General features: G+C 43.6%; 4 protein-coding genes across 22 annotated transcripts; 3 read left to right on the forward strand and 1 right to left on the reverse strand.

Annotated features, from left to right (window-relative positions):
- The first annotated feature begins 2,995 nt into the window (after positions 1-2,995).
- Positions 2,996-3,526, forward strand: LOC125523157 (defensin Tk-AMP-D4). The gene is made up of 2 exons (XM_048688213.2): positions 2,996-3,150; positions 3,281-3,526. Exons 1-2 carry the CDS (start codon positions 3,096-3,098, stop codon positions 3,448-3,450), a joined length of 225 nt encoding a protein of 74 aa, XP_048544170.1. The 5' UTR covers positions 2,996-3,095; the 3' UTR covers positions 3,451-3,526.
- A 4,076-nt stretch (positions 3,527-7,602) lies between these two features.
- On the forward strand, positions 7,603-8,224 carry LOC147958726 (defensin Tk-AMP-D5). The gene is made up of 2 exons (XM_087532563.1): positions 7,603-7,745; positions 7,971-8,224. The coding sequence occupies exons 1-2, from the start codon at positions 7,691-7,693 to the stop codon at positions 8,141-8,143; spliced, it is 228 nt and encodes a 75-aa protein (XP_087388689.1). The 5' UTR covers positions 7,603-7,690; the 3' UTR covers positions 8,144-8,224.
- A 1,836-nt stretch (positions 8,225-10,060) lies between these two features.
- Positions 10,061-11,507, reverse strand: LOC125519765 (transcription termination factor MTERF8, chloroplastic-like). Its single transcript, XM_048684520.2, has one exon. It carries the CDS (start codon positions 11,378-11,380, stop codon positions 10,169-10,171), a length of 1,212 nt encoding a protein of 403 aa, XP_048540477.1. The 5' UTR covers positions 11,381-11,507; the 3' UTR covers positions 10,061-10,168.
- A 2,978-nt stretch (positions 11,508-14,485) lies between these two features.
- LOC125521795 (uncharacterized) lies at positions 14,486-19,669 on the forward strand. Of its 19 annotated transcripts, none has more exons than XR_015610555.1 (10): positions 14,486-14,864; positions 14,954-15,075; positions 15,723-15,833; positions 15,898-16,110; positions 16,345-16,561; positions 16,638-16,794; positions 17,713-17,825; positions 18,119-18,387; positions 18,462-18,564; positions 19,242-19,669. XR_015610555.1 is itself a non-coding variant. In XM_087535053.1 (8 exons), exons 5-8 carry the CDS (start codon positions 16,483-16,485, stop codon positions 19,244-19,246), a joined length of 354 nt encoding a protein of 117 aa, XP_087391179.1. In that variant the 5' UTR covers positions 14,486-14,795; positions 14,954-15,075; positions 15,734-15,833; positions 15,898-16,110; positions 16,345-16,482; the 3' UTR covers positions 19,247-19,669. The 19 variants fall into 19 exon arrangements, 2 of the variants coding, with proteins under 2 accessions (XP_087391179.1, XP_087391180.1); XR_015610552.1 differs by having other exon boundaries at positions 15,734-15,833; XR_015610554.1 differs by having other exon boundaries at positions 14,486-14,795.
- Positions 19,670-21,156: the final 1,487 nt, after the last annotated feature.

The raw sequence follows: 21,156 nt of genomic DNA on the forward strand, positions 1-21,156 counted from the left end.
CATTTAGAACCCAACTGTTTAATTAAAGGTGAGGAGATCTCCCGACATTTCCACTACTAGATGCTCAAGTTGTCCGTAACCGGGGACACGGCTAATCGATTAGGTTGACACTCTGCAGAGGTTGCGCATTTTTTCCCACAAGACTCGACCACCTCCATGATGGGAAGATCGAGACATAGTCTTTCGAAAATGGTTCTCCTTAACCCACGGATAGGTCGGTACACCTACATCATTCTACATCTGCTAGCCCATCCCGGAAGGGGTCACACTAACTACTCAACTAAGCCAAAGCCCATATTGGCTTGTGGCAGCACACGTAAGCTTCTAGATATGAGAATACGATTGATCTCTTTGAGCCTGAGCGAACGGTCCACTAGTGGTGCACCATCATGGATTTCCCATGCGTGCCCCACTGTACTTCGCCACCATTCCAACAAGTTTCCGCCCAGGTAGTTCATTAACTATCTTAGGTCCTATTTACTACATTGTCACTCAACCTTTACCATGATCACTCCCCAGTCCACGTCTACTTAGCGAAGCAACATAATGTAAAACGATGGCGACAATGTTATATGGTTCAGACCTACCTCAATGAACTACTGGGTGAAAAGCATAGTCATATGGCATTAATTCCTACCATGCAGTCCTACCGCAAAGAACTAAGTGCATAAAAAATATAGGTAATGAAAACATGATCAAGATGCAACTTGCCTTGGTACTGCTGGTTGAATTCTAAAGACTGATAATATTCTGCTTCGCACTCCGGGCAATCTACCGCAAAGAAGATAAATAAACATAAGCAAACATTCCAGAGAACCAAAAGAACATGCAAAGCAAAAAGTCTTGAAAAAACCAAATGAACATACAACACACTAAGCTACCACAAAAATATTCTAAGTGCAAAACAACATAGGCCTATGGTTCAAAAAGTGATGTGAGCTATAGTGCATACTAATAAAAATATTAAAGGGTAGATTCTAATGTGTGAAAATTATTGTGACAAAGGTCCAGCTGATAGGGTTCGGCTATGGTGACAGAATACAAAAGGAATCAACTTAATCGGAGCTTCGGTTTGGGAGAAATGGTCATTTGAAGTTCGAATTAGAATCTGAATAAATTCAAATTTGAATCTACCAAAAGTTTGCAAAAAGGGTACCACTGGATAGAACTAAACATGACGAAGAATTTGCCGTTGGTTTCATCGAGTTTGGATCTACGGTTTAAAAGTTATGGCTAATCTAAGATCGGGGACTAATCTGTGATAAAAGGGACTAGACAATGAAGAAAAACTATCACAAACAGGTCCTTAGCGCGTGGCAGATTCCTACTGGCCGAAAGGTGTTCGCCGCGTAGCTTATACAGCGGACGACCACAATCTAAGAAAAACGGCGGCGGCGGCTAACTTACACAGAAACCGATCGGTTTTTAGAATAAAAACCCGCGATTAACTGCGTACCGGTTCAACTAAAAAACAAACTATCCTAATCTAATCTGGGCCGTCGGTGATCGATCTAACGGGAGGGAGTGGGGCGGTGGCTTACAGCGGGTGGTGGTGGTGGCCGGCGACGCGGCGTTGGTGACGGAGGGGCGGCGGCTGCGGTGGTCCTCGGCGACGGGGAAGAAGACGAGGAGGTACGGCGTGGCTTGGGCGTCCGGATGGTGGCATCGGGGCTCCTCAGGGGCGTCGGGGTCGGCGAGGCAAAGGCGGAGGCGCTCCGTGGGCTCCGGCGAGGTCGGGTGTCGTCGGGGGCGGGTGCTCCGGCGGGTCCTGGGGTCAAAAAATGTGTCAAACAGATGCGCGTTGTCGCGGGGATCCAATTGACAAAGGAAGGAGAGCTAGGGGGTGCCACAGACGACGAAATGGACGACGGAGTGGCGCGGCTCTGGCGTGATGCGAACGGCGACAGCGAGCGGTAGGGGCGGCGTGGGAAGAAGCTGGACGGCGAGGTTGGAAGAGGGGGTCCTGGCCTTTATATAGGCGCGGCGAGGAGCGCTACGGGGCTGTGGATAAGCCTCATCCGCGAGGGAGCCGAGCGGCGGTTGCGGGGGCGCGGCGAGGATGTTTATCCAGCGGGCTGCGGGAGGTTGGGGACGAGCTGACGAGCGGGGCCCGCCTGGCAGCGGCAGCGAGAGGAGGCGAGCGAGGGCGCATGCGGGGCGGTCGACCGGTGTCGGAGGGTTTCGGGCGCTGGGTGCTGGCCTTGGGCCAAATGGCTAGCTGGGCCGGTTGGGACGCTCCTGGGCCGAACCCAGTTTCGGTCCAGGCTGCGGTGAGTGCGTGCGTGCGTGCGTGTTTTTTTTTAACCGAACACTAAAGTGGCCCTAAATAATTCAAATGAATTAATAAAAACACCAAAATAATTTCTAAAATAACTATATAATATTTAGAACCTAATGAACATTAACTTACGCACAGAACATTTTGAAAATATTTTGCTAATACAATTAATGCACTTTTTGCATAAAAGATAAATACCGATAAACTCCAAAACTTCAAATAATATTCAAAATAAAATTTCCCACTCCTTTATAAGTTTGAGGAAGCCATCTTATCCCCTCTCATTTGTTTTTCTCGAGTGGAAAAATATTAGTTGAATACTTCAAAAACTCCAAAATGCAAAGAAATATGATATGCATTGAATGATTCTATTAACATCCAAATTTAATAAAAATTGGGATGTTACATACTACCCTATAAAAATATGTTTGCTTAGCCTGCACCAGCGTAAATTTACGCACACACAAATAAAAAAGGCTGTACTATCTATGTTTTCTTGCGGGGAGTTATTACACTACCCTACAAAAATATGTTCGCTTAGCCTGTACCAGCGTAAATTTAGGCGAACACAAACAAAAAAGGCTGTACTATCACTGTTTTCTTGCGGGTACTCAGTTATTACACTACCCACTCAGTTATATTACCCTAGAAAAATATGTTCGCTTAGCCTGGAAGCAAGGAAGATACGGAGTATATGCGTGCCACTGCAAGTATATAAGCAAGCCCCCGTCCCTCCTCTACATTCATCCATCATACAATCCATCTTGAAGGTCTTAATCTGTCATAGAACCCTCTCAATCTTTCACAGGAAAACTAGATGGATCGGTCCATGAAGGTCTTTGCGGTCGTCTTCCTGCTCCTTGTGGCCACAGGTGTGTATGTTGTACTTACTGTTTAAGATAACTGATAATACTGCTAAATTATGTATCAAAACGTTGTACATTTTGGAACGGAGGTAGTATGTGAGGTGGCTGATTTGCTCTTAACAATTTGCCCGTGTAGGCTTCCAGGGAGCGGTGCAGGTTGCTTTGGCGAGGGACTGTACTTCACAGAGCCACAAGTTTGTGGGGCTGTGCCTGAGCGACCGCAACTGTGCAAGTGTTTGCCTGACCGAGTATTTCACCGGAGGCAAGTGCGACCACCGACGTTGTGTCTGTACCAAGGGCTGCTAGATGGCCCGTAATCTTCTTGCACACATGCTTCCGTGTAATAATAATAACTGCTGAATAATAAGACTAGATCTGCATCTATGCATGTATGATGCATATGTGAGTGCTACTCCTAGAAAGTACATGAACATCATATAATCCGAACAAAGTTTCAGCAGGGAACCAGTTCGAGTTGAATAACCCAACACTCCGGAACCGGAGCGGCTACCGTTCTCGGGATTGAAGCGAATATAAGCTTAAAAACTGGAACAAATGAGACATGAAACTTTACTGGAAGTCTAGAAGGGAAGTCATATTTCGTAAGAAAGAAAAATAAATCGTGGGAGTAGACATAGCACCACACCGGAAGATTTGGCCATGACTTAGTGCAGAACCAAAAGTACCTAAGAATCTACACAGATTACAAGAACCGAACTTGCAGGAGTAACTTTTGCAGAATTGCTGCTATGTATACAGAAGTATTGTGGAGACAAGAGATCTAAGAATCTAGTTCGGCAATCTACATATTTTAGACCAATTCATTGTGTTGAGCTGAAGGACATCATATGACAAAGAAAGTAACACCCAGATCTGCTGTCCAGACTCACATACCTCAGTCACAGAACAAAATATACGAGGATGGACGACAGGCCCGAGGTGTCATTTTTACAGCTCAGTTTAATAATTTGGGATAAATCTATGGCTTCGTGTAATTAATTTTTAAATTTATACGTTTCCTTAAAAGTTTTGCAACCAGAATGTATATGGTTTTCTGGATGAATACGGTTTCAACATATAGGGTCTGAAATAAGAGAGACGTAGCCTAAACATCCAACATTTTATTTCTTCGTGCCCAGACCAGTAAACAACCCATGGCAGTTCTAACACTACTAAATTAACTAAATGACAAAGTGAAGAAATCATGGTGGATTGATAGTTTCGTCTTATAAAGCTTTCTTTTTAGCTTATCCAGAACCGTATAGTCTGTCTAACTATATATGAGATCTCTGGTTTTCAGAACTGTCATTCTATAACGTTGGCTCCCACATATTTTTGGCTTGGTTTGTGCACAGCCAAGAAAAACTTCTCACATAAAAATTTAGCCCAAAAAGATAGCAGTAAACTAATGCAGATATGTCGTGAACATTTTCTAATTTCCTAATTGTTTTTTGAATTTGTGAATAAAATCTGAAAACGGGGACAATTTTTTAAATTCTGAACAGTTTTTAAAAAGCAAAACATTTTTTGAAATTGCCAAAGAAATCAGAAATGCAATTATGTTTTAGTTTGCGAACAAAATTTGTAAACAGAAACATTTTCTGAAAATTTCAAACATTTGTTAACATTTTAAACGATATTGGAATGCCAAACATTTTTGAAGAAATATAAAAGAAACTTGAAAAGGAAAAGAAGTAAGAAAAACAAAAAACCAAAAACCCACAAAAACCAGGTACAATAAAAAAAACGTTTTAGGAACCTTCTAGAAGGTTCTCAAAACCGCTCAGGAACCTTTCCTAAACCGGGATCAGTCGAACACTTTACGGGACGGCCTAGAACGGTCGCTCTATGCTCTGTGCTCGGTCTCGTCGCTTGCGGCGGTCCAGTTCATCAGCTCAAAAAGCATCCTTGTATGCGAAGGTGCTCCCTCAGATCTAGGAATGGTGGATTCTCTCCTTTTTCTCTGGCGTTGCCTTGGCGATGGCAAAGAAGAATGGTGGACAACGATTTACGAGGCGCAAGGTTCTCTCCATGTGAAATTGTAGTTTTACTGGTTACAGGAACATTGGTGCAAAAATGTAAGACACCTATGTATGTCTCATGTAATGACTGTGTATGTACTCACTGTAATATGTTTCTCTAATGGAATATACGATGGTTATTTTAAAAAAAGCGTCGATAAATCGACGCAAAGAGCGGTGAATACGAAATTTCGTATATCATGGGGATGCCTTTACGTTTCCGTGGCACTTCATGGGTAGTGGGCCAGCCCAAGTACGCAAGTGAAAAGGCCACTACAACTTGTAAATGCAAATGATCCATCTCTCTCTACAAAGAAGGAAAGAAAAATCCCAATCGATTGTGGAAATAATCACAACTTGCCCAATAAAAAAATTCTGTGATACTGGAATAATATGTACTCGCCAAAATAATATAAGAATTTACATATGCACGTCGATGCTATTTCCTTGCTTCTACTTGTTTTCAGTATCTTTTAGAAAATAAAGTTTTTTTTCCTTTTCAGTGCCTAATTCTTCCATATATTTGCAAAAGGAAGCAAAACATAGCAGCAACGTACATAAACATGCCGCATCCTATATCTATATAAAATAAAATGTAAGATGACTAAGAATTACACACAAGGTGTGGCCGCTCTTCCTATTTTCACACGTTTTTTTTTGCTAGCCTTTCTATTTTTCACATGTCATTTGCACTGCCCTAAATTCATGCACACACAAACAAAAGAGTTGCACTGTCCCTGTTTTCTTGCGAGTACCAGTTATTACACTACCCTACAAGTTGCTCAAAAGAAATTATTACACTACTGTACAAAAGCAGGTAGTCACTTAACACTACCCTACAAAAATATGTTCGCTTAGCCCGTAAGCAAGAAAGATATAACAAGTATATAACAAGTCCCCCTCCCCCCTCTACATTCATCCATCGTAAAATCAGTTTGAAGGTCGCGAACATTTTCTAATTTCCTGATTTTTTTTGAATTTGTGAAGAAAATCTGAAAATGGGGAGAATTTTTGAAATTCTGAACAGTTTTTGAAAAGCAAGGACATTTTTTGAAATTGCCAAACATTTTCAGAAATGCATTTTCTTAATTTGCAAACAAAATTTGAAAACAGAAACATTTTTTGAAATTTTCAAACATTTTTCAGAAATGCATTTTCTTAATTTGCGAACAAAATTTGAAAACAGAAACATTTTTTGAAATTTTCAAACATTCATTAAAATTTTAAAAAATATTGGAATGCCAAATATTTTTTAAAATAAATAAGAAACTTGAAAAGTAAAAGAAGTAAAAAAAATAAAAAAGAAACAGACAAGAAAACAGAAAAACCCATAAAAACCAGGCAAAACCGGCCAGGAACCTTTCCTAAACCGGGATCGGTCGAACACTTTACCACCGGCCCGGAACGCTCTTTCTCTACTCATGAAGCATCGGTAAATCGACGCAAAGAGCGGCGAATAGGAAATTGCGTATATTTCATCTAAAAAAAGGAAATTTCGTATATCATGGGGATGCCTTTTAGTTTTAGGTTTCCGTGGCACTTCATTGGTAGTGGGCCGGCCCAAGTACGTAAGTGAAAAGGCCACTACAGCTTTTAAATGCAAATGATGCATCTCTCTGTAAAGAAAATGAAAGAAAAACACTTTTACTAAATTTCAGTCGTCTGTTTTGTAATTGGCTTCAGGTCGTTTTTGTGGCCATCAGATCATGTAGCAATCTCGGCGTTGCTCGCCTCTTCCTTCTGTCACGTGTTAACCAGACATTGGACGAAAATGTGACCTGAGCCAAAATGAAAATCAGACGTCTGATGATTAGGCACACCCAAACACTTTTACTAAATTTCAGTCGTCTGTTTTGTAATTACAACTTGCCCAATAAAAAAATTACTGTGATCATTGTCAAAAATGTGTATTCGAAATAATCTGTGCTCACCAAAATAATAAGAATGTACATATGTACGTCGATGCTATTTCCTTGCCTCTACTTGTTTTCAGTATCTTCTAGAAATTAAAGCATCTTCTTTTTCAGTACCTAATTCTTCCATATATTTGCAAATGGAAGCAAAATATAGCAGCATTGTACATAAACATGAAGCATCCTATATCTATATAAAATAAAATGTAAGATGACTAAGAATTGCACACAAGGTGTGGCCGCTCTTCCTATTTTCACACGTTTTTTTTTGCCAGCCTTTCTATTTTCACATGTCATTTGCACTGCCCTAAATTCACGCACACACAAACAAAATAGTTGCACTGTCCCTATTTTCTTGCGGGTACTCAGTTATTACACTATCCTACAAGTTGCTCAAAAAAAAGTTATTACACTACCCTACAAAAGCAGGTAGTCACTTAACACTACCCTACAAAAATACGTTCGCTTAGCCTGGAAGCAAGGAAGATATATGCATGCCACTGCAAGTATATAACAAGCCCCCCTCCCCCCCTCTACATTCATCCATCGTAAAATCCAGTTTGAAGGCCTTAATCTTTCATACAACCCTCTCAGTTTTCCACAAGAAACTAAATGGATCGGTCCATGAAGGTCTTTGTGGCCGTCTTCCTGCTCCTTGTGGCTACAGGTGCGTATCCCGTACTTACTACTCCCTCTGTCCGAAAAAACTTGTCCCTCAAATGGATGTCTCTTAAATGGATGTATCTAGCATCAAGTTAGTGCTAGATAAATTCATTCGAGGGACAAGCTTTTTCGGACAGAGGGAGTATTTAAGATAACTGACAATACTGCTATAATTATGTACTACTGTATGTGAGATGGCTGATTTCCTCCTATGAATTTGGCCGTGTAGGGTTCCAGGGAGCAGTGCAGGTAGTTTTGGCGAGGGAGTGTAGGTCAGAGAGCAAAAAATTTGTGGGGCTGTGCGTGAGCGACACCAACTGTGCAAGCGTTTGCCTGACCGAGCGTTTCCCCGGAGGCAAGTGCGACGGCTATCGGCGATGTTTCTGCACCAAGGACTGCTAGATGGCCCCGTTTTCTTCTTGCATACATGCTTCCGTGTAATAATAACTGAATAATACTAGATCTGCATCTATATCTATGTAATGTACGGTGCATATGTGAGTGCTACCTCTAGGAAGTACTCCCTCCGTTCCGATTTACTCGTCGTGGTTTTAGTTCAAATTTAAACTAAAATCACGACGAGTAAAACGGAACGGAGGGAGTACATGAACATCATACAATCCGAACAAAGTTTCAGCGGGGAACCAGTTCAAGTTGAATAATCCAACACTCCGGAATTCGAGCTCCTACTGTTTTCAGGGTTGAAACGAATATAAGCTTAAACTTGCAGGGTTAACTTCAGCAGAATTGCTTCTAATTCTGCAAAAATATTGAGGATAAAAGAGATTTAAGAATCTAATCTACCAATTTACATATTTTAGACCGATATATTTGTGTTGAGCTACAGGACATATCCCAGATCCGCTGTTGAGCTTCACATGCCTCAGTCACAGGTCAAAATATGCGAGGATGGACGACAGAAACAAGGTGTCAATTTTACAGCTCAGTTCAATAATTTGGGCTAAATCTGTGGCTTCGTGGGATTAATATCAAAATATGTACTCCCTCCGTTCTCTTTTGTAAGACGTTTTAGACAGCTGTCTGTCTAAAACGTCTTACAAAAGTAAACAGAGGGAGTAGTTTTCCTCGGAAGTTTTGCTACCAGAATGTATACAGTTTTCTGAACGAATAAGGTTTCACCATGTAGGGTCTGAAATAAGAGAGACGTAGCCTAAACATCCAAGCTGTAGCTTGCTGTATGCAAGGCCTAACATCCAGCATTTTATTTCTTCATGCCCCAACCAGTAAACAACCCATGGCAGTTCTAACCCTATTAAATTAATTAACTAAAGCTTTCTGTCTAGCTTATCCAAAATCATATTGTCTGTCTAACTATATATGAGATCTCTGATTTTCAGAACTGTCATTCTATAACGGAGGCTCACACGTATTTTCAGCTTCGTTTGTGCACAGCAAAGGAAAACTTCTCAAAAATAAATTTAGACCAAAAAGATAGCAGCAAATTAATCCAGATATGTATTTATCCAAAAACTTGCTAGTTTCAACTAACTTCCAGAATAATGGAAATGAACAATGTACTGGAACTAAATTAGCCAAGCAAATTATTTCAAGCAAATAACACAAAAATATATACATATGCATCTGGTTGTGAAGAATCTAAGAAACAAATAGGTAAATCCACTATGAAATTTTATTCAACAATCCATACCTAGCTACAGATGGAAAGTTGGCGTGTAAAGCATAGTTCTTCATCAGTTAGTAATGCTGTAACTGATAACTCATAGCAAAACTGTAAAACATTGCAGGAATGAACACTGGATATGACAAACCTTAGAACACTTCTTTCTTACTACAACTTTCTACAACAAGTGTCAGCACTTCCTCTTTACCTATGTTGTTCCACAGAACAGCTCTGTTGGCATTTTCAACAACAGCTAGAAGAGTAAGTATCAGCAAGGCCTGGAACACTATCATCATAAGGATGCACAAAATCGTGTGGAGTATGCCAATCGAAATAATAAGTAATATACAGTACTGTATTAGGGAAGCTGTTGATACACATTACAGAGCATGTTTGTAATGCAGAATTCCACAAGAGTAACAATAATAAGTTTATTTCCTAAAGGAACAGGAAGATTCTAACGTCCCAACTGAGACCTAAAAGACGCTGATAGTTGTCTGATCTTAGTACAAAACGCAGACTGAACAAGCCAGGTTCAGAAACTTGTGTATTAGCATGACATGATGAAGAACCAATTCATGACTGTGCCATGCTTTCTTCTCTACTGGATGACGACCAAAACATATTCGAATTCAGAAAATATTAGCAACTACAAAACTGCAAGTGACATACTATAGTGGACACCCAACATCCAGTTAGAGTGTTAGTAAACAACACAGAAACAGGACTTGCCAGCTTGCTGTGCAGACTCCAGAGTGAAAACTTCATTGTGAAAAAAAAAACAGTTAAATACTATTCAAGCCTGTTCTTGGTTCTTGCAATCTGAATCTAGTGGGCACTTCCCCTTTGAGAGTAGCAGCATAGTCTTCAGCAAGGCGAGGCGCAGCTTCCTTGTGAGGACGTATGAACTTGTCCACGAATACCTTCTCACTCACCTGGGCTGCGGTGTAGAAGCTTCGGTTAGGCTTTAGCAATCCATTTTCTTTAAGGAACTTCACAACATAGTACCGAGGTTTGAGCCGGGCCTCTAAGCTATAAGTGAGCATTGCCGGCCTGTGAGCAATGTACTCCGGCTCTAACCCAACCTCGGACATCAAGAATTCCGACATGCGCAACAGCCTCTCCTGGGAGTTCCTCAGCACCACAGGAAGCTTGGCAACAGCAATGGCCACCTCAGCTTCCGACCACCTGAAAGTCTTCTTCAGGAACTCCACCTTAGCAGCAATCTTCTCCTCGCTGAGGAATGCGACAGCCAACAGCGCGTGCCTGAACATCGCAGAGCCACGGGGCACACCGACATCTTCGGCACGCGCCACCATGGCCTGGATGCGCTCTGGCTTGCTGGTGAGCAGCCTCGGCACAGGGATGCATAGCTTGGCAATATCACAGTCACCTAGCCCGCACTCCCGGAGGAGCGCGACGTTGGGCTTGACAACGTTCTCCAGGTCGGAGCTGAGGAGGTAGGAGTTGTACTTGAGCGCCTGGAGGAGGTTCTCGAAGGAGCCGAAGAGGGGGACGTAGTACTGCAGCTTGGAGATGATGGTGGGGCGGCGGAAGCGGGCGGGGTCGACCAGGACGAGGCGGGCGATCTGGGACGGGGAGAGCCCGAGGTCCCGGAGCTCGGTGAGGCGCGGGACGAGGGTCTTGTCGACCTCGGAGCAGAGGAGGAGAGGGTCGTACACGACGACGGCGGCGACGTCGGCGTCGGAGAGGCCGAGGTCGGAGAGGAAGGCGAGGACGGCCTCGGGCTTGGAGGGGGACTTGAGGCGGGAGAGGACCTTGGAGGCCTTGACGGCCTGCGCCGGGGTGAGGTGGCAAGACGCGACGAGGTAGTCCGCCACGGCGAACGGGGCAGGGCTAGCCGACGCCGCCACGGCGGCGGCGGTGGCGGCGAATCGGGTGTTGGAGAAGAGGCATCGGTGGCGGAACGCGAGTAGGGCACTTGTGGCGCGGGGACGGAGAGAGAGGAGGAGGACGTGTTTCTGGAGGAGAAGCATGGCTGGCGGCGGCGGCCGAGGCGACAGCGGGGGGAGGGCGCGGCGGCGGCGAGAGTCGGACAGGGAGAGCGAAGAGATAGCGGCTATCGTCACGCCAAATGTTATCTTTCCAATTTTTATGAGCAACGGTAATTCCGCGAGCGCCAGTTTTCTGGCGGTTGTAGGCGAGGAAAAGATACAAATCAAACGTCAAATTTTCTTACGTGACAAATCGAACGGTGTAAATTATATTGTCATGAGGATATCAATTTTTGCGGTGAAAAGTTATTGCATAGAATTGTCTTGTTTGCTAAATGAATGGGACACACTCCCACCAAGCAATTTGATCAGAAATGAAGCACCAGACCTATCGAAAGCCGTCGATCCTGGCAGAATCTCAAGGTCACATAATCTAATCATGTCACCTCTTTTCAACAAAAAAAAAGAATAAGGAAGCAAATTGTTCAAAAACTGCTAACTTTTCCTTCTAATCACTTCCCTGTCGCCTCTTTCCTTGCGGCGTTCCCCAAACCAAGCTCACCATCCACCCACACCGCTCCCCATCTTCGGATTGGACTCCAGCCAACAAAGCAGTTCCTCCCCATGCCTCCCCACCACACTACCCAGTTCCGCGACGACGCTCCTCCCTGATCCATCGTCCTTTTGCTCCGATGCGGAGCGGATCTGGTAGATGTCAATCGTTCGGACTTGGTAAAGGTTGTCGCAACACCTGTAGTAGGACAGAGGACTTATCGCGATGCCCGCGGACCAATTTGCTATGTCTCTATCGCTGACGTCGGTCAAAGATGCCACGTGGATTGGCATGGGTCTTCCTCGGCTAATGAGACCTCGACCCCGAAGTCTTCAGAGTATCTTTTTGATAGGCGCACTTTCTCTTTTTTTCGATTTTCTCTGACTTGACTCGGCTTGACCTACTCGACTCAACGGTTAGAGTATCGCTTTCGTACAACGAGAGTCATTGGTTCAAATCCAATCGTAGGTAAAATCAGCCGAAACCCCCGCTTTTGCCAGCATGATAGCAAGCACAGACTGGCATCAAGGAGTAGAATGACCAAAGCATCAGTTGCTTCCACTTGTTTGTTGCTTTCTGGGACCGACAGACAAGGTACCCCCTGTATTCGTGCCAAGGTATTGAGGGGGATAGAGAGGGTTATTTTTGTGATTGGGTCTTTTAGTTGCTTTGCTACTAGAGGTCTAGGTGGTCAGGGGTTTAAAGGGCTAGAATAGGTGTGAGTGGTAGATAGGCCGCCTTCACGATCTTCTACCTTCTATCTTTATCCAAAGTCAGGTAGGGTGGATCGCTTGAGTTGCTTAACCGTCCCTTTACCCGGTGCTCATGATGCGCTACGGAACCTCCGCCATTCTAGCGGTCAAGTTATATAAGATTTGGTTGGAACTTGAAGATGGAGATATTACTGACCATGACGTAGAGGTCGAATTTGATGAGAGCATAGGAGGTCCAGCAGACGCCGTTGAGGAAACTCACCAGTGACAGACTTACACCCTACCTGCCTACTCGGATTACTGAAGGAGCCTATTTGAAATTCAATATCGGTCTTTTTCGAGGATACGAATCGAAAGGCGGGGCGACACTACATGTGCTCCATTGCGGCCTTAGGGGGCGCAACCCCCCATCTCCATCTCGGTTGGGCCCTGGGTTGCCATCTATCTTCCCATCCCCCGACGGAAGACCAAGATTTGTCCATTGTTTTCCTCCCTCTTCAAAGTGCCTCTCATCAGAATCAAAGGGTATTGTACTTTGACAATCCACCCAACCCCTTCCCCAAGCGTGTGATTAGCATATGTGCCTGCTTATGATCACAGCCATACTCGATGTTTTGTAATGTCAATTTTTGCATTTAGGCCTGTAATGCCTACTCTGCCTAGTACTAATTGGTTCATGTGTTCATTGTGTGCATGTTAGTGTTCTGCTCTTCATGTACCATGTCAGATAAGAATTAGAAAATAATAATTTTTGGGATAGCAAACATTATGGTGCTTCCTACTCCATAGATATGCATCCCCATTTGACGGCAATATTTGTATTCATTTCATTTTCTTCCGAGCTTCCAGGTAAGACTAATGATGCACCAAGTTCCCATTTTCATGCTTCTGATTAGCTTGCATTCACAGTATGCTTCCAAGTAACAGTACTGATGTACCCAGCACACTGTCTCATGCCTCGTATTAATCGCGCTTCCACATTATATTCCTTTTTGTTTCATTTTGCTTCTTATTACCGTGCGTCCAGATTCTGCTTCCAAGTATTAGTACATATGTACCCAGTACACTTTTTATGCTTCTTTCGCATCATACTTCCACATTAAATTCCTTTTATTTCATACAACTAAAAGTTTATTTTCACTCAAAACACTTTATTAAGGTTTGCTAACAAAGTAAATTTCTTATGTTCTTAGTTGACTCACTAAAAGTTTACTTTCACTCAAAACACTTTATTAAGGTTTGCTAACAAAGTAAATTTCTTATGTTCTCAGTTGACCCACTAAAAGTTTACTTTCACTCAAAACACTTTATTAAGGTTTGCTAACAAAGTAAATTTCTTATGTTCTCAGTTGACCCGCGACAATGAAAGAGGATGAACCCCAATGGATACTCAAGAGCATATATGTGGCTGGAAGGTTACATGATCTCCATCAGGAAAAACACGATACTCGATCTCGCGGGTTAGGTGTGCCATTTTTGTTGCGTCGGGAGAGAAGCATCCGACCAGGAAGCACTGTTTGGAAGGGTGTGTAGAGAGAGAAGAGATTGTACCTCACGAGATCAAATTCTTATATGGAAAGCATTTAATCATGATGCCATAGAAGGGCTCATCTAAGATTAAGAAGCAGATCTGACGTCCATTTGGTTTCCAATCAAATGGCCAAACACTGGTATGATAGGATGCAAAGCATCAGCGCTAGTGGTTCCCAAACAGAATTGAACATATAAACCTTGAAGAACTGCTAGGCAGGACCGAGCCATCCACGTCGCCCTATAAACTCTCGTGCCACCGCCTGTTAATTCCATGCCCCTCTGAGGGCATTTTCGTCATTTCGCATACGGGTGTATAAAAGGCAGCCGCTCCGGTGGAGGTAACCTACCCTTCCGCCCATCCCGCACTCGCGCCGCGCCCCTCTCCTGTCTCTCCCGACCGCGCCCGCCTCTCCTGCCGCCGCCGCACCTCCTCCACCCGGCCAGCCGCTGCCACTCGCGCTCGTCTCCTCCGGCCAGCCTCCGCCCGCAACCTCCCCCCTCCTGTTTTCAGAAGGGAAGGGAAGGGAATAGAAGAGGAAGAGCGAGCGGGTCAGGCGACGGGAAGGGAAGAGAAGATGGAGAGCGAGCGGGTCAGGTGACGGCCATGGCCATGGCGCTCGCAGATCCGTCGGCCCCGTCGTCGCCGCTGCGCTCGCAGGTTCCGACTCTTCTGAGCTACTGCTGCAAATGATATTTGGTCCCCATGGCTTCTACGAGGACCAGAAGCGTATGTCTATCATTAGAGCTTGGATAAGGGCAGGTGATGCAAGGGGTCTCGTCCTAAAATCATCTTTGTTGGTTTGGATGATTTTGCAGGTTTCTTTCAGCAGCCTCTCCTCTCGCCCAACGAAGGCGGAAGATGCAAGCGGCAGCTCCTCACCTAGCCGTATGGTGATGGATTCAACGGAGAAGAGGAAGCATGTTCCCTCCATTGCCTGGTTAGCTTTGCATCTCCACCATGTCTAAAGTTTGTGGCTTCTTCTGCTATCATTTTTGTTATGCCCTTAGCAAATTACTGTCCTACACATTCATGTTTGTCTTTGCCTAAAAAAACCACATAATAATTTTATAGTTTTGTCTGGTCTTAGCTTTCTTTGTTTCAGCCAATCTAAACTATAGTCATAATAATATCACACTGCATTCAGAAATAGCAAGAGGAGATAAAGCTAGGTGCTGCAAATAGGCCGGTGGTGAACCCAATTTTTAGAGCTGACCCTTGCTTGAAAGTTGGATGTACTCCCTGTGTCTATAGATCAATAGAAGGAACACCTAAAGGCCCTAAGATCTCTACTGTTATCCATAATTTGTTTTCTGTCCGTCCAGGCGAATTGGCTCACCTCGCTATGGAATTAGGAGAAGTCAGTTACTTGATCTGACTGTTTAAAGTTCCACGGTTTTTCAATATATGTTAGCTCTGTTCAGAGATCTAAAAGACTATCAGGATACACAAATTCTGAATGCAGTATGAAAGTACGTGTTGTTCTATGTTCTTGGGCGCCTAATAAGCTTAGGAAAAACACTGCCAAGCTTGCGACAGAAAAAGATACAGATGCTCACAATTATTATCTTCTGGTGACCATTTTAGGCTTGTTTCAGGAAGTAAGTATGCAAGATAGCTTCAGGCAAAGTGTACAGAGGCTGCAGCTGAAGCCGGACTTTGAAGGTTGCAAGTTGGTGGATCATCAGTTATTATCAGGTTCAACCCCTTTGCCATGTAATACTGTGGCGACACTGTCTCTTATGTATAATTGTGCACGCAGGTTTCTGTTGGAACAATCACTGAAAACGATGATAGACTTTGTCTCACATGTGCCGCTCACTGATGAGAAGCACACTGAAGTGAGTGGTGCTAGAGAAGGAGTGTCCGAGAAAGTACACCAATGATGCCCTGCAAGGTGAGCAGAAGCTAAGGAGATGCTCCGTGTAGCCCCTAAGAAGCAAAAAGGGAGCAAAAGAACATGTCCGCTTCAAGGGTAAAATCCTCTGTAATCCCTAATTGTGCTTTTGTGAAAATATGTGGATCAGTTAGATGTTGGACACGATTAATTTACTAATTATTGTTCGTACCTGTAGAAGTAATTTTGGATTAGGCACATTGTGGTTTCCTAATAGGAACTAAAATTATGTCCAGAAAAAGAGGAGAACTAATTACAGCAGAACTTGCAGTTCCTTGTGTTTGATTCCTTATAGATGGACGTTGGATACAGGAGTAGCCGCTGCTGGCAGATGTGCCATGAAGAAATTATAGTAGAAGGGCGATGCGAGCTACTGATTGTTGAATTAAAACTTGGATTGGATAACCAAAAGCATAATCAGAAAATTGGGTCAAACGCCTCTGCACCGGCATGGCGGCCGCCGTCGCGGCGCTGGTCATTTGCTCTGTCCTTCTCCCCCTCGCCTTCCTCCTCGGTCTTCACTGCAACGGTAAGCCACCTCCACCATTACCTGCTTCCCTCGTCTGACTTGCCCCGGCAGATCTGTGCTGATTCTGTGTTTGTAGGGCATGGATCAGAGGAACGCGCAGCCGTCATCATCAGCACCATGAGATTTCCCGCACCAAGTTTTGAGCTTTGTTTTCTTTCTCCTCAGCTTGCTGCATTTTTTGCTACCGCAGAGTTTGCGAATTTTCTGATGAATTTCTGTGTTGTATTTAGGAGGTAGGTCTCACGAAGCACATGCATCTGGATGGTCAGATTCACACGCTTCTCACCTACTCATTTGTTCCATGAACAAGCCCTCGACTTAGCGCATCTAAAATTGCAGCTTTCTTGTGCGACGATTAGTCTATATCATCCTTATTTGTTTACAAAGCCATGCAATTTAGTTATCTATTTATCTGTTACAATCAATTGGCTCATTTACCAATCTTCTCATGGCGCTTTATTCAATCATGTGTGCGTGCGTGTGCGCGTGCGCGTGCGCGCATGTGTGTGTGTAGGATGTTAATCGGTACCTTGGTTTTGAGTTTCAAAGTTGAAGCGATTATTATGCCCAATCCCAAATGAACATTATTGTTTCTCTGAACTTGATCTTCTCAAATGGACACGTCAGGTCATCTCTCCTTACTAAAGGGGTTAGTTGCATAAGCATACATGATTCTATGAGCAAATTATCTTCACTGATCTATTTTAGAGAGATGTCTGATTAGCTGCACAAGCATACATGGTTCCGTAGGTAATTTGTTTACCCTGATCATCTTGCTATCCAGTTCTGTTGGTATGGTCTGAAACAGATTCACAAGTATTTATGATGATCGTTTGCATGGTGGGTCGTGCTAGCAATGTGCTTTGCGTATACATGATTCAAATATTTGTTAGGTGTTTTAGTTTACACATTTCTCCTGAAAATCTGTATATGTGTATGCAGTCATTTTTTAATTGGCTTAGTTTACACATTTCTCTTGAGAATCTTCATATCGAACTGTAATAGTATGTATAATATAGGTTCGTATTTTTCCATTACTTCTTGCCCAGGTCTTCTATTTCTGTACCATACTGTTCTCGTGTCATTCCCGTTAGTTCTTATAGGGCCTGCTTTTACTCCTGAAGACAATTTAATGATGTTCATTCTTCCAGTTTACGAAAATCTCTGCCTTATAGGGCCGGTTCATATTGGCATGGAGGAGGCACAGAGGTTTATTTGGCTGGCCTTGAGGGGGAGACCAAAGCAAAACTTCAACATGTTCAAGGTGCATATACCCTGCTACTTGTGTTCGTCTCCCTACCTAACGTGGAGCACTATACATTTTGCTCAATAGTTAGTTACTTAGTTTACTGGAAATTGTGATAGTCAGAGCACATACATGCTTGATTTTACTTCAGTTAGTAGCTGTATCCAGTAGGAACTTTGTGAAAACTAGACCTGGAGAAAGAATGCAGCCCTGTTTTGTGCAGATAACTACTTTTGGTTACATACTGTTGGCAAATTTAGTAGGCTTATACAATAAGCTTCTTCATTGATTTGTTATTCCTAAACCTGTAGTTACGGAGATCCATGAGTTTCATAGAACATATAAACGCTGGTGGGCAACCCGCCGTGCTGGGGACCTTCGCGCGCGCACGATCGCTGGCCGTTCGATCAGCTTCTTCGATCGTTTTTCACCCCCAATATTTACTATTCACTTCTATCTTTTGTTACAACTTTGACTGCTTTACCGGGTGGCTGCCATTGGGCCCATAAAATCATTGGTCCACGCAGCAGCGGAGTGCTCATCAACTCGGTCTGTGACAAGCAGCAGCAGCAGCATCATGGTCTGTCCCCTCCCACCCTCTCTCGATTTCCTCTCTTCGCTTCCCTGACCACGTCTCATCTCTGTTGGGTCAAGGTTGGGTTGGAGCTACATCGGCCAGCCACCAGGACGACGCTGATAGCCAAAGAAAGCTCATTCCCCACCGCTGACAGCCAAAACCGCTCTTGTGCTCATCAAGGTCCCTTTCACCTCTCTAACCTCTGTGTTAAGTCTGTCTGGTTCTAGGCCGATTAAGGTTTTTTGTTTTGTTTTCGCTTCCACTCTGTTTGATTTAAGCGTGGTGGCCAGATCCTCTTCAGATGTCCAGTTGAGACACCTACCCATTTCTTCTCTTTTTTCTCTTGAGAGGAGAGGGGAGGATGCTCACTAGCGAAGTACTATACTACTACATTTCAAACCATAATAAAGTCCTTCAGTAAAAACAAAACAAGATTTTCAGCGTCGCAGTAGCAAAATTCCAGCATCCACTAGCCACACAAAAAAGTATGTGTCCAGTGATAATATAACGAGAGAGGAATTCAAGGATTAGCTTATTATTAACCTATGTAGTGTATGCACTGGTAGTTGATGGAGTTTCAACCAACAAGCATGGAGCACCTTCTTCTTTCTATCTTGTCACTTACCTGATAACCTGATAATTTGGTAATTCTCTCTGTAATGTCATTCATATACCTGATAAAGCCAATTTCTTTGGGCCTCTCTGTCATTCATATGTTCAGTAATGCAATCTGAATTATTATGTAGAGGTTACTCCAGTCCTCACTATTCTTCTATTTGTCTCTGTTTAGTGTTTTACTTTTTTTATCAGCGGCATAATAGATAACCATATCTACACTTGTCTCTGTTTTCTGTCAGGTTAATCAATGTATAGGACTGCACTTTTGTGTGTCCTTTCCTTCAAGCTGTCATTCAATAGAAGAGAGGAGCGAGGCCTCGATCCAGACTCAGGAGGAGACGAGGAGCAACACCTATTTTTATTGTCCGTCAAGCGCTATTATACTTTGCGGTTCCAGCCACCTGATCACTAACCTGAATGAGTAAGTAGACCATTTTATATGATGGTCTTGCTTCCTTTTGTGATCATGTATCTATGTTAGATCCGGTGAAAAAAGGCGGCTTCCAAGCAGAGGATGCGGCAGTGTTGGCCACGTTTGGTTTTCATAAGCTAATAATGTATCCCTTCCTATCTACTTCCTACGTGTACCACATTGTAACTAAGCATCTATGTACCAGTAGTAAAGACTTGAGTGTCTGAATATTCTCACAATAGTTGTCTCCCTCTCGCTCTTTGCGTCATTGGCGCAACGAGTCATCTAGTTGAGATAAGGATCAAAGCAAAGCATTAGCCGTCCGATGGCTAGTGGTTCGCAAATAGAATTGAGATAAGGATCAAGAGATTGCAACAGACGTTTCCTAACGAAAATGTTGTATAGGACCATGGTTCATCCGAATCTAACGCTCAGTGCCACACATCAGAAGACAGCATTTTTCGAGATTTGTGCATGGCAGGTGTGCTAAACCATGGCGGGAACGATCAACAGACATGCTGAGAAGGATTCCGCGTTAATAAACCTACCGGCCGCTACCATCAACTGAATAAAATAGTGGACTGGCCTCGGAAGAAACAAACGTTGTCTCCCATATACTCTCCTGTTCACAATTGTTTAAGCCTGGCCATACCTCGGGCCGAGCTGGGCTTTGGGCCGGGCCTAGCCAAGCCCGACGCAAAAAAACCCAGGCCTGAGCCCGGCCTGGCCATCGGGCCTGTTTTCTTGGCCTGAGCACAGCCCGAACACGTAAAAGCTGTCGGGCTCCGGGCCGGCCCAGCCCGACCTTCAGAAAAGTGCAAAAACGACGGGCTCAGGCCTGGCCCGGCCATCGGGCCCAAAATCTAGGCCCGAGCCCGGTCCGGGAGCATCATCGGGCCGGGCCGGGCTTCCCATGGCCATGTATATATGCTGGTCAGCTGTGCCATGCATGCCTGATCAAAACGAGGGATTCATACATGCGCCTAGGGAGAAGGAATAGCATAATAAAAATATAGAGAAGAACGAAAGCTCGCACAAGGATTCAATCTTTGGGGCTGTTTGATTCTAGGCCTAGTATTGCCACGCTTTCTCATACATTTTTGCCAATCTTGCCTAAGCTTAGTTTATCAAAATGAGAGCCATAAGTTGGCAAGTCTAAAGGCATCTCCAACAGTTTGTATGTTATTCTTGTTGGTAAAATGTTCATGTCATCAATCACAAGCTATCATACAACTACTTCAATGGATTGTATTTAAATTATCCAATAGAATGTGAGGAAATAAATGTGGTTGCTCTTTATTTTACCTTGGATTTTATGCAAAATTTGTTGGTTAATCTACATACAACTTTGCTCTCTTTCCGCATTTATTTCATGCCACATCATCACTATGTCCTAGGTGGCAAATTTACCAACACCTATCTTACAACCGTTGGAGATGCCCTAAGAGAATCTTGCCACACTTTGTGTGTGTATACCATGTGGGGCTCAAATGTGGCCTGCCTAAGGTGTGGCTTGAACCAAACACTTACTTAAGTCAGTCAAACTTGTCTATGGCAACCTTTAACAAAGTTAGTCACAAACCAAACAGTCCCTTTGTACCATCCATGGTCCATTGTAAATAATTTTGTACAGATATATTGAAGACTAATAACTCTAACTACAAGAAACTGAAAAAATATCATTTTCTGTACATGATTCAGAACAAAAAATATAAAATGTTTTTAGAACTATTCGAAAACTA

The sequence above is a fragment of the Triticum urartu genome, chromosome 7A (genome assembly GCF_056163025.1).
Source record: "Triticum urartu cultivar PI428250 chromosome 7A, HENAU_Tu73, whole genome shotgun sequence".
Classification (NCBI taxonomy): domain Eukaryota; kingdom Viridiplantae; phylum Streptophyta; class Magnoliopsida; order Poales; family Poaceae; genus Triticum; species Triticum urartu.

Bases quoted from the DNA above. Each gene is read 5' to 3' on its own strand.
- LOC125523157 (XM_048688213.2), top strand. From the start codon at position 3,096: ATGGATCGGTCCATGAAGGTCTTTGCGGTCGTCTTCCTGCTCCTTGTG. The intron at 3,151-3,280 runs GTGTGTATGTTG...TTGCCCGTGTAG, and splicing joins CCTGCTCCTTGTGGCCACAG to GCTTCCAGGGAGCGGTGCAG.
- LOC147958726 (XM_087532563.1), top strand. From the start codon at position 7,691: ATGGATCGGTCCATGAAGGTCTTTGTGGCCGTCTTCCTGCTCCTTGTG. The intron at 7,746-7,970 runs GTGCGTATCCCG...TTGGCCGTGTAG, and splicing joins CCTGCTCCTTGTGGCTACAG to GGTTCCAGGGAGCAGTGCAG.
- LOC125519765 (XM_048684520.2), bottom strand. From the start codon at position 11,380: ATGCTTCTCCTCCAGAAACACGTCCTCCTCCTCTCTCTCCGTCCCCGC.
- LOC125521795 (XM_087535053.1), top strand. From the start codon at position 16,483: ATGGCGGCCGCCGTCGCGGCGCTGGTCATTTGCTCTGTCCTTCTCCCC. The intron at 16,562-16,637 runs GTAAGCCACCTC...CTGTGTTTGTAG, and splicing joins CCTCGGTCTTCACTGCAACG to GGCATGGATCAGAGGAACGC. The intron at 16,795-17,712 runs GTAGGTCTCACG...TCATTCTTCCAG, and splicing joins TTCTGTGTTGTATTTAGGAG to TTTACGAAAATCTCTGCCTT.